This window comes from Arvicola amphibius, chromosome 13 (genome assembly GCF_903992535.2).
Source record: "Arvicola amphibius chromosome 13, mArvAmp1.2, whole genome shotgun sequence".
Lineage (NCBI taxonomy): Eukaryota > Metazoa > Chordata > Mammalia > Rodentia > Cricetidae > Arvicola > Arvicola amphibius.
In genome coordinates, this window is record NC_052059.1 from 54,329,351 (window position 1) to 54,344,537 (window position 15,187).

At 43.1% G+C, this 15,187-nt stretch overlaps 1 protein-coding gene across 1 annotated transcript in view; it reads left to right on the forward strand.

Moving 5' to 3' along the window:
* Nucleotides 1-15,187, forward strand: part of Atp8a2 (ATPase phospholipid transporting 8A2) — a 448,432-nt gene that overhangs the window by 277,376 nt on the left and 155,869 nt on the right. Inside the window, 1 exon segment of the mRNA XM_038310231.1 lies at nucleotides 8,662-8,736. Within this exon segment, the coding sequence (XP_038166159.1) occupies nucleotides 8,662-8,736 (75 nt within the window).

The following is a 15,187-nucleotide window of genomic DNA, read 5'->3' on the forward strand; positions in this document are numbered from 1 at the left end:
GGTTATAAAACTCATGTTCTCAAATACTTGCCACAGGTCCTGCCCATAAATGAAATGATCTTACACATATTTCTGCTACCCCTTGCATAGCAAACCCCCGCCACCGTTCCAGCATCAGGAGGTTGAACGCAGCTGTGTCATTAATGAACGACAGCAGATTCTAGCCAGTGACCTCCAGATGAAAGGCTCATTACTTCCTTATGGGTCTCCAGAGCCGTTTGGTCCCATAGCATGCCAACACGGGATTTGGACTGAGGAGCTGAAGCCTTGAACTATTAAAAAAAAAATTCGACATAGTCCTTGATACAATTTAGAACGATTACATTCTATTGTGCCAAGAGTTCCTTATTAAAAATCAATTTAATTGTGCATACCCCATCTGGTCAGAATTATGGTCTTTTATGGGGAGAAAACACGACTTCATATTTACCTGATATTCTATAGTTTAACAGTATAACCATGTAATTATGTAGAAACAGAGGCATTTTGTGGTACTGAAAAATTAGTAATTAAAGACACTTTTAAAAATGTTTACCAGACTTCCCTTTACCAACTTTGTGGCTTTGGGCCATAACATTCAACTTGTTGGGTCATCTGAAATTTGAATGGAAAAGAAAAAAAAGTAATAAAATGTATAATCACACATCTTATGCTATATTCATTTGATGTGATAATTTCCATTTTATTTTATGCTTTTTCAGACTCTGGTCCTTCTAAACAACATCAATTGTTTAGTCCAAGAGCATTCGCTTGCATATTTTTATTAAAGGATTTTGGATAATAAATATTACTTTTGAAGTTTGCTTTTTGTTGTCTGCTGGGTCAGTCTCAGCTGTGTTAGCAGTATATTAGCTCAGAATATCACTGGGAACTATTTCAAACCGGACTGGTGAGGACTTGTAACCTGCTTCCCAAGCCCCAAAGAACCTCTGCATCTTTAACTTGAAATTTGAGAAAAATCTGGGTTATTTTCTCAATGAGTTTTCCATTTGGAAAGTGTTTTGTTGATATTACAGTCTTAAAATATCAGGAGCAAATTAGTTATAGATACGGATTCGATATCGAATTGCCTCCACTTAAATGTTTTGAAAATAGCTTATTCAATATGCACGATTTGCCATGAATAGCTGTGGTGTTTAGGCATCGGTTTAGTGTGGACCTTGTGCCTTTCTCTTCCCTGTGCTCTGATTTCCTCACCATGAGATGAAATTATAGTTGTGAAGGTGGAGATGAGGTTCAAGTGAGCTAACCCACTGGGGGTGTAACAAGGCCTTGGACTCCTTAGCATCCTCGTATTTCTTTCCGTTCTTTGGAAAGTGAAGATAGTAACCCATTCTGAGAGTAAGGATCCACTCTCAGAAAACAGCTGAGTTGAGGTGAACACATCACACGCTCACTAAGCTTCCTCTTGAAGTGGTAATAGTCTGTGCGCATCTATTGCTACTGTATTCCCAGCCCTGGGCCAGGTCTGCAGGATGCTATCATGAATCAAATCCATACAACCTTTGGTCATATGGAGCAGTCTGAAAATGCAGCAAAGATTAAAGAGTGTGACATGCTAAGAGAAACACGAGTGTAGCGGGGTACACAGAAGACTAAGTTCTATGTAATTTTCAAAAGTTGAAGTAACATCTATATGCTGTGATGATAACGGTCATGCATACAGCTGGCAATATTCCTCCCACCCATCTGCCTCTGCTTCTGCTCAGCCATCCATAGAAACAGTGGGACTGGCCTTTAGTGTAGTAGGAGCTGCGGGCAGCATTCCTGCCCAGCTCCTGCACAGCTAGCTTTACACCCGAAATAACAACACACAAACTGTATTCATTTAAACACTGCCTGGCCCATTAGTTTTAGCCTCTTATTAGCTAATTCTCACATCTTGCTTTAACCCATATTTAGTAATGTGTGTAGCACCATAAGGTGGTGGCTTACCGGGAAAGATTCAGCATGTCTGACCTGGTGGCTGGCTTCATTGCGACTGCCTGAGGTGTCTGTCTTCTTCCTCCCAGCATTCTGTTCTGTCTTCCCCACCTACCTATGTTCTGACCTATCAGGCCAAGCAGTTTTCTTTATTAATTAATCAATGAAAGCAACAGATAGATAAATAGATAGAAAACCCTCCCACATCACTTTAGTGCTCTCTCTTGGATTCAAATAAATGTATATGAATGTGCCTCTTTATACGCTCTTACAAGACCTAGATCCATGCACACCATTCTTCTTTTATTGTTCATTTTATAGGTCTGCAGTTTTGCTTCTGTTTTTTACCCATCTAATATTGACTGAACAAGGGAAAACTCTCCCAAGAGTTAAAATGGGGCCGTGCCTGGCTACCACATCATCTTTTTGAGTCTCTGCTTCATTTTGGCTTCTCGGTCATACAACTTATCAGACAAAAGATCACTAAGGGGAAGTTTCTAAAGCCTGTCACCTCCCTTGCTGTTGCGTCTCATACCCCTTCCTCTCTTCGATTTTGTTTTCCCCTTGATTTCCTATGCATGGTTTTTAAGTGCTTAATATTTTGTAGCTCTGCTGCAGTCACATGATCTCTACTGATGAACTTTAGTGTCTGAGCCAAAGAGATGGCACAGCACCTGCTGAGGAAGCCTGATCACCAGCAACAATTGCCTGAACACACATCAACTATAAAGTGAAAATGGATTCTCCAATATTGTTCTTTGACCTCACACATACTCAATAACATATTGATCATATACAATAGCAAAAGTTTGTTTAGAAAGAGTCTCAGCCCCTTACTGATTTTATAGAACAGTGCTTTTATTAATGGGAAAGTGATTTCCAGAAATAGAATTTTAGGCAAAGGACATATTTAGGGGGTTTTTTGTTGATTTTTTTTCTTTTGATTCAGGTGGTCAGGTTAAGTGGGAGAAAGAGGAAACAAATGTCTTTAATCCCAGTTCATTGTCTCAGACCTGATATGCAAACTCTTAGATCATGTTACAGTTTCCCTTCAGGATGAAATCAGATGGCTAATTTATTCCATCATTCTCTGTAAGACACTTTCCACTCCCTTATTCTTCCAGGCACCTGGAGGGACAAGCCACCCCTTCCCCTAGACCAACAATTATCTATTAAACTCGGCGGCTGTCAGCGGGAGCAGTGACAGGTATGAGCATTGCTCCTCCAAGGTTGAACAATGGCAGCCGCTCCTACAGACAGGAGCCCGTACCATTAACCAGCAAGGTTCCTGCTCTTTTCAGTCCGGCAGCAGTTAAAGCAAAGAAGGATCTTTCTCCAAGAAGGAAAAGCCGTTTAATAAGTTTGGGTCGGTTTGCTCATAACAGCCCAGCATTTGAGGACCCAAACCCCAGGAGCTTGGCAAGCGGCAGTGCTTGGCAGGCCTCCCACCAACCCGCCGAGTCTGAGGCTGCCCAGTCTAGGCTCTGGCTAGGTTCGTTTAAGAGCATTCCTGGTTAATAAGAAAGCTAAGGCAGAGGAATCTTTTCTCCCATTAATCCACAGGAGTAGAGCACAGCGGCCGCAAGCTCCCCGCCCTCCAGGAACTGCCAGTTGAGGGCAGAGGCCATCTGTTTGCATTGAGGGCGATGTTTGGTCTGCGAACCTGAGAGCCAGTGGCCCATCCAAAATGACCTTAGTGTTCAGGAATTGGGTGGTGCTGTCTTTTAACGTATGAATTAACATTTGTATATGACTAAGGGGTGTGAAAGCCTGATTTTATAGTGTCAGAGAGGCATCGTGTACCTGCCTCACAAGTAAATAAAATAAAAAGAAAGTCCGTTGGTATAAATGTTTGAAAGTACGGTACACTTTCGTAGTTTCCCTTTACCTGTGGAAACCTTTCTAAAATGAAATCAAGTTTGAATGTTTACGGGGGCTGAGGGGGACAAACAGCTCATGGGTTGTGAAATTATAGAATGGGTTTGGGGAAAGAGCTTTTTTGTGTATTTTGGGTTTCATTTTCCTCTACCCACCCCCCCCCCCCCCGCCAAAGAGTTCTGATCAAATAAGCGCATCTAATCATCCAATGACTGGTGATTGCAGATGAAAATGTTAAAATGAGTTTGTTTACACTCCAAACCCCGACAGCACCTGCAAATGTTAAAAATGTGTGCCAGCCCAGCCAGACTGTGAGGAAGCAGGCCTGTGCCAGCTGAGCCAAGCTGTGGGAACAGCTGCTGCTGCTTGGGGGTGGGGGGGGGGAAGAGGGTTGGGGCCGGTGATCAAAGTCCTTGCTCTAAACTGGCCTCCCCAGAGGTGATTGGTAGGAAGAGTGCCATCACTGTCCCCAAGTCAATTCAGAGGAGACAATCTACTAAGATTTTTTTTTTTTGCCTTCCTTCTTATTAGAAATTTTCACCAGTGTGGGTATCATGGTCACACAAAGCTTGTACTTGCTCTTTGAAGTAAGCTTTCAGTGATTTATTTTAGGAATATATGACTGTGTGTAGGCTCACGTTTGTGAAGTTGCCTAACTTACTTCCAGTGCTATGCTGGTCCCTTAGGAATCTGCCGTGGTCACAGCATGATGCACCAGGCTAGCATTTTCCCCAGTGTGTTACTGACAGTTGGGGGTCAAGTCAGGTCATTGTTGGGGCCTTCCTGGGCAGTGTAGGGGGTTCAACAGACTCCATGACAATTAGCACCCTCCTTCAGGCAGTGACTGGAGGGGATCTCCACACAGTGTGAAATGTCTCCTCCTTGGCCACTGGTCTGTAGCTGAAAACTGCCTCAGTGATGTAAATTAAGCACAGATGTTTTGAAAGCTCAGAGCGCTGGAAGGGCATGTGTGAGTCTCACTGGAAGGGCACGTGTAAGTCTCACTGGAAGGCCACGTGTGAGTCTCACTGGAAGGCCACGTGTGAGTCTCACTGGAAGGGCATGTATGAGTGAGTCTCACTGGAAGGGCATGTATGAGTGAGTCTCACTGGAAGGGCACGTGTGAGTCTCACTGGAAGGCCACATGTGAGTCTTACTAGAAGGGCACTTGTGAGTCTCCCCTTAGTCACTCAGAAAGAACCATCTAGCAATAATGGCCATTCAGGTCCATGGTATGTCCCAGCAACATGTCATGGGTACTTGAGTTTGCTCTTCATTTTTGGAGTCCTGACTTTTCAATGTGAGTTTTGTTGGATTCAGGGGATTTCAGGTTTAGGCTTGATTTTGTTGTTGTTTTGAAGGATTTTTGTTTGTCTGTTTTTTATGTCAGTTGGTTTCGTTGTTTTGAGACATAGAGTCTTGCTATGAAGTCTAGGCTGACACTGAGTTTAAGACCCTCTTGCCTCAGCCTCTGAACTGTAGGACTTTCAAGAGACATCCTTGTTTTGCACCTTGATTTTTCTTTACATGGTGTGTCTAGGAGCTTGCTTTATGACAGTCAATGCATATGGAGTTATAGCATTCTTCTAGATGGGTTATTGTGCCTGTTAAACAGATGAGTCCTCTACAACCATCACTGTGAAGTGTATGCAGGTCCTATTTTTCAAATAATGTCAAAGCAAACATTTTTTTGTGTTGAGTACTACATGACTAACTCTGAAAACTGTGGGAGATATTTAATTAAAAGAAATTTCTGAGGGCCTCAAATGTAGCTGAGTGGTGGAGTGTTTGGCCTGGCATAACCTGGTCTCTGGGTTCATTCCTAGCACCAAAATTACAGAGCAAAGAGGCAGACAGTGCAGTGGGCTACTAGGGCTCTGCTTGCTGCTTCCAGGAAGGAAGGAAGGAAGGAAGGAAGGAAGGAGGGAGGGAGGGAGGGAGGGAGGGAGGGAGGGAGGGAGATTGGAACAAAAGAAGAAAGGAAGGAAAGAAGGTAGTAAGGAAGGAAAGAAGGAAGGAATTAAGAAAAAAAGAAAGGAAAGAAGGTAGGTAGATAGGAAGGAATGAAAGAAAAAAGGAAGGAATTAAGGAAGGAAAGAAGGTAGTAAGGAAGGAATTAAGAAAGAAAAAAGAAAGGAAGGTAGGTAGATAGGAAGGAATGAAAGAAGAAAGGAAGGAAAAAAGAAAGGAAAGAAGGAAGGAAGGAGAAAGAGAGAGAAGAAGGAAGAAAGAGAAAAGAAAGGAAAGGAAAAAGAGGGGGGGACTGGAGAAAAGAAGTGAAGAGGAGAAGGGAAGGGAAAGAAGCAGCAGCAGGGTGTGCTCTGATTCTGCTAGCTTGAGACAGAGTTAGGAATTTGAATTCATTCTAAGTATTTTTTCCCATGCTTTTAAAAATGTCTCTCTTGGTTAGAATACATGTTTTAGATTTTGTTTTTATCTGCTGGGCAATCTGAATTTTAACCAATGTAACAGACAGATGGTATCACTTCCTTCATCCCTTTATGTTGTCAGGGCTGGATTCTTTTTCTTTTTTAAGTTTTTGTGACTTGCTAAAGTTTTGGCCACACTGTTTCACTGAGCCTTCTAAACCTTAGCAGCCTGCCTCTGTTCTGATGTCACTCTGGGGAGAAGTAGAAAGCCAGCTTCAGCGTGTCCCTTTGCAGGTTAATGGCCTCTTGTCATTAAATATAGTCCATTAATTTTATAAGATATCAAAATTCAGGCTGGGGGGAGAGATCTAGTTAAAGAGCATGCTCTTAGCATACATGTGGTTGTGGATTAGAAGTGCCCCAACAATCAATAAATAATAAATATGATATCTCCTGTGTCAGCATCTGTGTGAGTGCTGACTGCTCCATTTCTATCTCCTCTTTCCTATGTCAAAGGATTCACCCTCCATTTGCATAATGAGGTTTTAGAAATTTTTCTTCTACTGTATCTTTGAATACTTTCCTAATTTTTTGTTATTTTAATATACTTTACATTTTTTTTGTGGGTCAGAAAGATAGTTCAGCCAGTAAGGCACTCACTGCTATGCCTACATGACAGAGTCTATACTAGGCTGTTTTAAGATTTATTCCCTGCCAATTGAACTAATCCAAAACTCTTCACTTTATCCTGAGGCAGGTTCTATAGACAAGGACAAAAGGCAGTCACATTCTTCACCAAAAAAGTCACCAAAATGATCTCTAGGCTCCTACTAGTATGACCATTAAGGAGTGCTTAAAGCATCCCACCACTTTCACAGCCCAAAGTACCAAAATACAGATTTCTCCAAACAACAGCAATATCCAGTCCCTGGTACAAACCTCTGTCTTAGTTTTTTATTGCTGTGAAGAGATACCACGACCACAGCAGCTCTTCAAATTAAAAGATTTAATTGAAGAAACTTGCTTACAGTTTTAACAGCTGAAAGTCACACTGAGGGACATGTGACCCAAAAAGCCCTCAAAGCCCACCTCTACAGTGGCACACTTCCTCAGCAAGGGCATTCCTCCTAATAGTGCCACTCCCTTTGGGGGCCGTTTTCTTTCAAACCACTCTCTTGGGAGAGGACTCCTGTGGGACCACAGTGAGTCTCTGTGTGTCATGAGTTTTCTGCTAGATGGCTGGTCCTCCACAGCTTTGATTGCTGTCTTAGTCGGCGTTCTGTTGCTGTGAAGAGACACCATGACCACAGCAACTCATAAAAGGAACCATTTAATTGGGGCTGGCTTACAGTTTCAGAGGTTCAGTCCATTGTCATCATTGTGGGATGCATGGCAGCGTGCAGCCAGATGTGGTGCTGGAGGAACGGAGAGTTCTACACCCAGATTGGCAGGTAGCAGGCAGAAAGTGAGACCCACCGGACCCGGCTTGAGCCTTTGAAATCCCAAAGCCTGCCCCCAGTGACACACTTCCTGCAACAAGGTCACATCTCCAAATCCTTCTAAATAGAGCCACTCCCTGTTGACTAGGCACTCAAATCTGTGAGCCTCTGGGGGAGCGTTCTCATTCCAGCCACCACAGTTGCCATTTGTTCTCTTGATGCCATCATTCTGATTGAGATTGTAGTTTAATCCGCATATCCCTGACGGCTAAGGTTGCTGACTTTTCCCATGTGTTTACTGGCCGTTTTGCATCATCTTCTGAGAACGATCTGATCAGTTAACTCATTTTCTCATTCACTGATCGAAGTGTTTGTTTATTTAATGTTTAGTTTTTCCAGAGCTTTGTATATTTCAGTTATTAATCTGCTGTCTGGTGTATAGCACTTCGCTCCATAACTGCTCATGAACGATAATCCAGCATTTTATTCACTAATACCCACAGGTTACCATAAAAGATGATTTAAGCATGCTTGCTCCTTTTCATCCCATGTTGGCCTTTGCTAAGGTAGAGAACAGCCAATCAAGGAAGTTACTATTGTGTCAACTAAAAGAACATATGACCAACAGAAGTGTTTCTTAGTCTTTAGTTAGTTATGATCTTTAGCTGTTGATAAAGTCCTACAAAGAGAAATCATATTTATCAAATCAGTTTTATAGGGGGAAATGCATGAAGCTCAGACTCTTTCAGTCAACCAGAGAGTTGACTTTCTGGTATAAATTTGTATTTGGTATAAATTCTTTTCCCTGTGAACATGGCATATATGACCTCCCAAAGTCAGTGCATCCTTAATATAAATATTCTTTAAAATATTGATATTTATGATAGTGGGAATTTATAATCCTTGAAAGGATAATTGCCACAGTCCTGGCACACAGTCTCTCCTGGCGGCTGTGTCCAGCTGGTGGTCCTCACTCCTGGCTACTTCTCCAGTGAGTGGAAACATTTAGGTCAATATTGATATAAAACTTGATGAACTTTGTTCTCTTGCAGCTTTGGTTCGCCTTTGTTAATGGATTTTCTGGGCAGATTTTATTTGAGCGCTGGTGCATCGGCCTGTACAATGTGGTAAGCACCCCCCCTCCCCTTTCTGTCTGATAGCATGCAGAACTTGAGGGCATTCCTTCACTGTTTATGTCTGGGAAGTGTAGCTAAGCCAATCATCTGTGTACTTAGCAGGCAGCGCAAATAGATCTTTAGGGCCTTTGTTGCAGTGACACATCCTGCAGAAGCCCAAGCTCTCCACACATGGTTTCAATCATAGCAGATCATTCTTGAGGAGCCCCATGAAATTATTAACCCATATATCTTGGTAATAGACCCCTGGATACCCCCTTGCTAAATGCTGCTACAACATTTTCAAGTAAAAATTTCTGTCCTGCGTAGATATGGGCAGAGGACGTACGCATATGACCTAGTAAGCTTTCTGCCCTTCTTGGAAGAATGCCTTTGGTTTCTGACTTCTAGCTCCTTGAAGAACACTCAGCAGTGTCTTTGAGTTTTGTTGTTGTTTGTTTGGGTTTGGGTTTTTTTTTTCATTACTTGATGGATAGATACAAAAGCCAAAATTAGCTATAAAGTATAAGCTAAAATGCCTAGTTTCCTTGGTTTTTGTTTCTCTGGCAGAAAGAACTAAGGGGCAGATGTGTCTAAATGCCATGGTGACCCATTTTTGGGTCACTATAGTGGCTCATCTCTTGAGTTGCTTTGCCTCTCTCCTACCGCTTGGTACACCAATCCTGGCTTCTTGCACTTCATAGAATTTCACCTCTGAAGTAGCTGCCCTAGAGAGGTGTAGATGGAGTCGGGGGTGGAGGGTATGGTACTGCGTTCATTGGTGGCTGTTTAGCCACATCCTCCAGCCCACTTTTCTCAGTAGCTGTAAAATGCTGAATACACAGTGTGACCTGGGCCTATGGACTTAACGGTGAGAAGGATCAAGTGTGTGGGCTCAGACACTGGCCAGGCTGGGTTCTGCTTTTGAGGTGAACTGTGACAGTCAGTTAGTAGACTGTGTTTCCTGCTGCAACCTGTACTATATGCTTGTGCAGATCTACTAAAAGGTGAGCCGGAGAGAGAGAAGGGCTAATTTAATGTGTTAAAGTTCTCCTCAAACCACCTTTCCCCACAACTATGGCTCAAGGGCCTTACTTCTGTGTAGTGATGAGAGACTAGAGATGGCTAGAAACTAGACATGATAGATGGATGGATAGATGATAGATAGATTGATAGATAGATAGATAGATACATACATACATACATACATACATACATAGTAGATAGGTAGATAGATAGATAGATAGATAGATAGATAGATAGATAGATAAATAGATAGAGAGTAGAGAAGCCACATAGCAACCCATGCCATACACCTAGCTCAGACATGAGGCTGATCCCTTGGAGGATAGGCTTCAGCATTAAGGACAGCCTAGGATGCATGTCACCCTACGGAATGAGTAGAGTTTAACCTGTTTTCATGCTCAAGTTATGAGGACAGGATGGTTCTCTTAGCTCTAGATAGCTTCAGAAAATTCAAATTAAACCTAAGAAATTTTAGGGGATGCCTGGGCCCCGTGGGCTGAAGGAGGCTGAAGGACATTGTTGAACAAAACAAGGTCCATAGTCGACTCACAAGAAAGAGAAACAAGGATTTGTTTTTAAAAACACAGATTCCTGAGCCCTCAGTCACTCAGTAGAGAGTGCCTCAGAGATGTGCATCTTCTTAAACTATTGCTCCCCGGGAGTGCCGCACCTGTAGAAGGTTAGGAATCACTGTGACCACTAATGTGTAGGGTAGGGAACATGTTTTATGTGCATAGTGCCCACCAACCAATAGAGAAGAAGACTCTGTAGCAGATAAATCAGTTCTGAGGTGAACTGACGCTAGGTTACCAGAGTCCTAGAATAGGTATTAAAGTGGGTGCTGGGGCATGGTAGAAGTGCTTGGCTGTGCTGGGGGTGCCTGGGGTGCTGGGGGTGCTGGGAGTGCTGGGGGTGCCTGGGATGCTGAGGGGGTTGGGGGAGTTGTGGGTGCCTGGGATGCTGGGGGTGCTGGGGGTGCTTGGGGGTCTGGGGCATGGTAGAAGTGCTCAGCTGTGCTGGGGGTACCTGGGGTGCTGGGGGTGCTGGAAGTGCTTGGGGGCTGGGAGGCTGGGGGTGCATGGGGAGCTGGGGGTGCTGAGGGGACTGGGGGTGCTGGTCAGAAAGGTCTTTCTACTTGCACCAGACCAGCAGTCCTGCAGTCTCTTCCACTAGAAGTTTGAAACCTTTTGAGATCATGAAGGGATTTTCATTCATTTGTGAGTATCTTGGCAAAGTATCCGAGGCTGAATTCTCTATATACGAAACAGGCTTAGCTGGTCACAGTCTCAGAAGCTGAAGGTCCCACATTGGCCAGCCTGTATCTGTTCAGCCCCGGTGAACCCCTCACCTGGTTCCCTGACACTAGGCCCCACCTCTTGAAGCAGAGACAGGCAGATCCCTGTGAGTTCGAGGCCACCCTGGTCTACAGCAGCTAGTTCAGGCCAGGCTCTAAAGCTACAGAGAAACCCTGTCTCAAAAAACAAACAACAACAACAAAAAAAGTAAAGTATTTGACAAAGCAAGGCTGATGTCATGAATTCAAGAGTTTTAAATTAAAAGGAGATCAACCTAAAACTATGTCACTAAAATGAATAAACATGAAGTCCCATCAGTAAGTGCCACACAAGTGTTTGAAGTAGTTCAGCTGGTGTTCCCAAGATAAGACCTGGCCAAAAATAAAAATGCAGCCACACAGATGCCAGTCAGCCAGATTTCAGACGCTTGCAAAGCTGCACACGCTGCCATCCCCAGCAAACTCCCAGTTGGTGGACCAGCCATCACTGCGGGGGGGGGGGGGGGGGGGGGAGGGGCACCAGCCATCACCAGGGGGGCGGCCATTATCACTGCAGAGTTCAGCCTCATCCTAGAGTTCTCAGCAGCCACCAATAAAGTTAGACAAGGGTTGCAAATGTTAGGGAAATCACGAGCAGCTTCAATGCTTAGACCAATGCTCCTGCAAATGAAACAATGGTCGTATTAATGCAGTCATTTACGATTGTTTATCCAGAAAATCCAGGAGAACCCAACCAAAAAAAAAAAAAAAAAAAAAAAAAAAACTAGACATATGAGAGAATTCCAAAAGAGCCAGATTAGACATTTTTTTTTGGTCCTGGTAGCCAGTAATTCTAGGTCTATGAGCTATTTCTAAATTCTAAATCTCAGTCTTTTTCTATTTCAATGGACTCCTAAAAACTGCAGAAATAGTAAGAAGTCCTTTCAGAAAACAAACTTGTACAGAACAGCCCATGGCCAAGTCCCAGCCACTTGAGAGACTGAGGCAGGGAGAATTATTTGGCCTCAAGATTTGGGGACCAGTCAGGTAACGCAGTATGATTCTGTTGCTCATGTATTTTAAATTTAATTTATAATAATTACATAGCTGCAATTTTATGGTATATATGTGAAATGGCCCACTGTCCTCATGACTAAATCACCTGGGCCTCAGAGCACCTCCCGTAGTCCTGGCTACTGCAGAGGCTGAGGCCGGAGGATGTTAAATTTCACACCTGCCTGGGCTGTGGAGTGAGTTCACAGCTGGCCCAGGCCACTTAGTAAGACAGGTCTTCGAATTCAACCGTAAAGTAAAACAGAAACAGAGTTGGGGATCAGTTCAATGTAGAGTGAATGCCTACTGTGTGCAGTCCCCAGGACCACTGAGAGAGAACAAGGAGATAAAGACTTAAAACCAGGGCTTAAACAGAAAACGTACTGGGTTTTTGTTGGTTTGTTTTGACAGTCCGTGTGATGTATTTGAACACTTTTACACATAGCACAAGTGAGAACAGAAACATATGCAGGATTCAATCTGATTAAACATTTCGTTCAGTCCTGAGCTTCTCATGATTAATATAATATAAATTCATAGCAAATTCCTTTAAAATGTATTTAATTTGTATGCTACAGAGACTCAGCTAAACTTTGTTCATTTGACAAGTAATGCTCTTTTTGTATCTGTCACACTTAAAAGTCTGATATATAAAGCTGTAATAATGTACTGATAATCCAAACTTGAGAGCTAAATATTAAATTCTTTTCATCCTGTCCAGAATAAATTCTACCTTTAAAAATATTTTAATAGCATTAAAAGTTTTATTTGCCCATATGGTTTTGTGATTGAGTTAGTAAGATGATTTTTGAGTTGTGGGTTAATACAAATGTGACAGCCTACATCGAGCTGCGTGTAATCCACAACACTATTGCTGACTTTTAGCGCGGGGAAAGGATTCTACTGGCACGAGCTTCTCTGTCATGTTAGGAATGAGCATGTTCTGTGAAATCAAACCAAAGCCCCCGAGTCACAACTGTGAGCTACCAGCCTGAGACACACTTTATTCTTTAGTACTCATCTGAGAATTTTTGTATTACAAAAAGTTAGCAATAAATCTGATGATCATAAAGCTGTAATACTCCAGTATAGCCTCTTGTAAGCCCAACATTGAAGATGGCCAGAACCGAACTATATATTAAACGGAACATAAATGAGACCGTAAATAAATGAATGAAAATAAATGTGTACGGTACAGTGACACAAGATTCTATGGACATGTCCGTGGGCCAAACTCTGATGGCTTCAAGGTCATTATAAAGGCATCAGTTCATAAGCTAGTGCGCACATTTACATGATGTGAACAGGTCTGAGGGTGCAAGAGGAGCTGTGGTGCTCTAGAAAGTTCAAGTGAAAATGAGGAGGGCTTGAACAGAGATACGCAGCACATGTTCAGAAGAGACTGTAGTCTTTATTAGCAGACCAGCCCTGAAAGACCGCCAGGAACTGTGTGTTTCTCACAGGCTCAGGGACTCTACAGCCAGGTTCCCCTTCCAGAGTCTAAACAATACATCAGAGTCTAATAAGTGCTAATGGTGATTTTTTTTTCTTTTCAACTTTGTGGGAAAGTGTGAATTAATTGTGTTTTCACATCTGGTTCATTATCTGAGAAAAATGAATTCTTTGCTTATTCCTCATAGAAAAATAATTTCTAAATGCATTAAAGACTTAAATGGGAAAAATAAAACCATGAGACTCCCCTCACAGGCTCCTAAAAAACCACACGTAAACTCCAGGGTGGGAAAACCGTCCCCAGGTGGGCCGTCCAAGGTTCTTTTTTGACCACTTAAAACTTGAAAACTTTTAGGTTTCAAAAGAACCATGTGGGGAAGAAAAGAAGCTGGTAACCGATGAACGCAACTGGAAGACCCCACTGGGACCCAGTAGGACTTCCCGGTTCAGCTAAGCATGGGAGGAGAGCAAGGAGGGACTGAGTGTTGCCGAAGCAGGCAGACCCAGATGGTCAGCATGTGCAGACTCACTGGTAGACAGGGGAGTGTAAAAGTTTTAAAGGAAGAGTGAATATCTTGACTTTTTGAGACAAGAGAATAATAAACGTGGAGTATAACCCCTGCCTGTCGGGAAGCTGGCGAAAGGCCGTGCTTGTTCTTTGCAAAGGGGGATACAAAAGGCTGGAACTCTTTTTAGAGTGCAGGCAGGCAACATCTTATAAAATTCAAACTACATGTTTCCTTCCTTACCCAGCAGCTCTTCCTCCCATGTAATAAAAGCAAAGCATATATGGGACCATATAATAAATGTTTGCTGCATGTTCGTGGTAACCAGAAAAGGATGAATGTCTGCCGATGGATTAATAACTCAAAAGTATGGCATATCCCTGCTGTGAATTATTGTATAAACACTACAGATCACTAAAAAGACTGCATTCGTGTTAAATCCAAGAGGCTTGCAAAGCTTTCTGTGATGTATTGTTAAGCAAAATTTATGATGAAGATAAGTGTGTGTAATGTCTTCATTTTGTTACAAAAAAAATGTCCCCAAGCAGGCTACATAGGTTAATACAGCATGCTCTAAGCAGGATGGAAGTGTGGCAGAGCTTGCTGGGCTATCCCCCAGTAATGAAGGGTAATGAGGGGTAGAGAGGGCTTGAAGTGTATTGAGGAGAGATTCAAATACAAGAGAGAAAGGGGAAAGGTATCAGAGTCTATGTACTATGCGTGTACCGATACAGAACAGTGGAGGAGAAAGATGAACCCAAAATGCATGCGGAGCTGCTGAGACAGTCCTTGGCCATGCCCTCTGCTCACCATGAAACGCCAGCTGCCATCGCTGTAGAGAAGTGACAGCAGACGTTCCTAGTCTCTTGGTAGCCTGGTGAAATCGCAAGTCTGCTTCCCATCAACCCTGGGCTAAAGCCAGCGCTTGGGAGAGTCCCTGGCCTGGCTCGCCTGTCTGACCCCAGCAGCCTTGGGGAAGGTGTGTGTCATTGGTCAGACTCTCAGTCTCCAGGTAACTGGTGTAGGTTTGAGATTCTCTTAGAGGGGCTTGTTCGATTCCATGACTGCAGAGATGACTGGGTTTGAGGGTAGAGATTCCATCAAAACAGAGGATATATCATGGACCAAGTGAGAGAGTGACCCATGTGCCCAG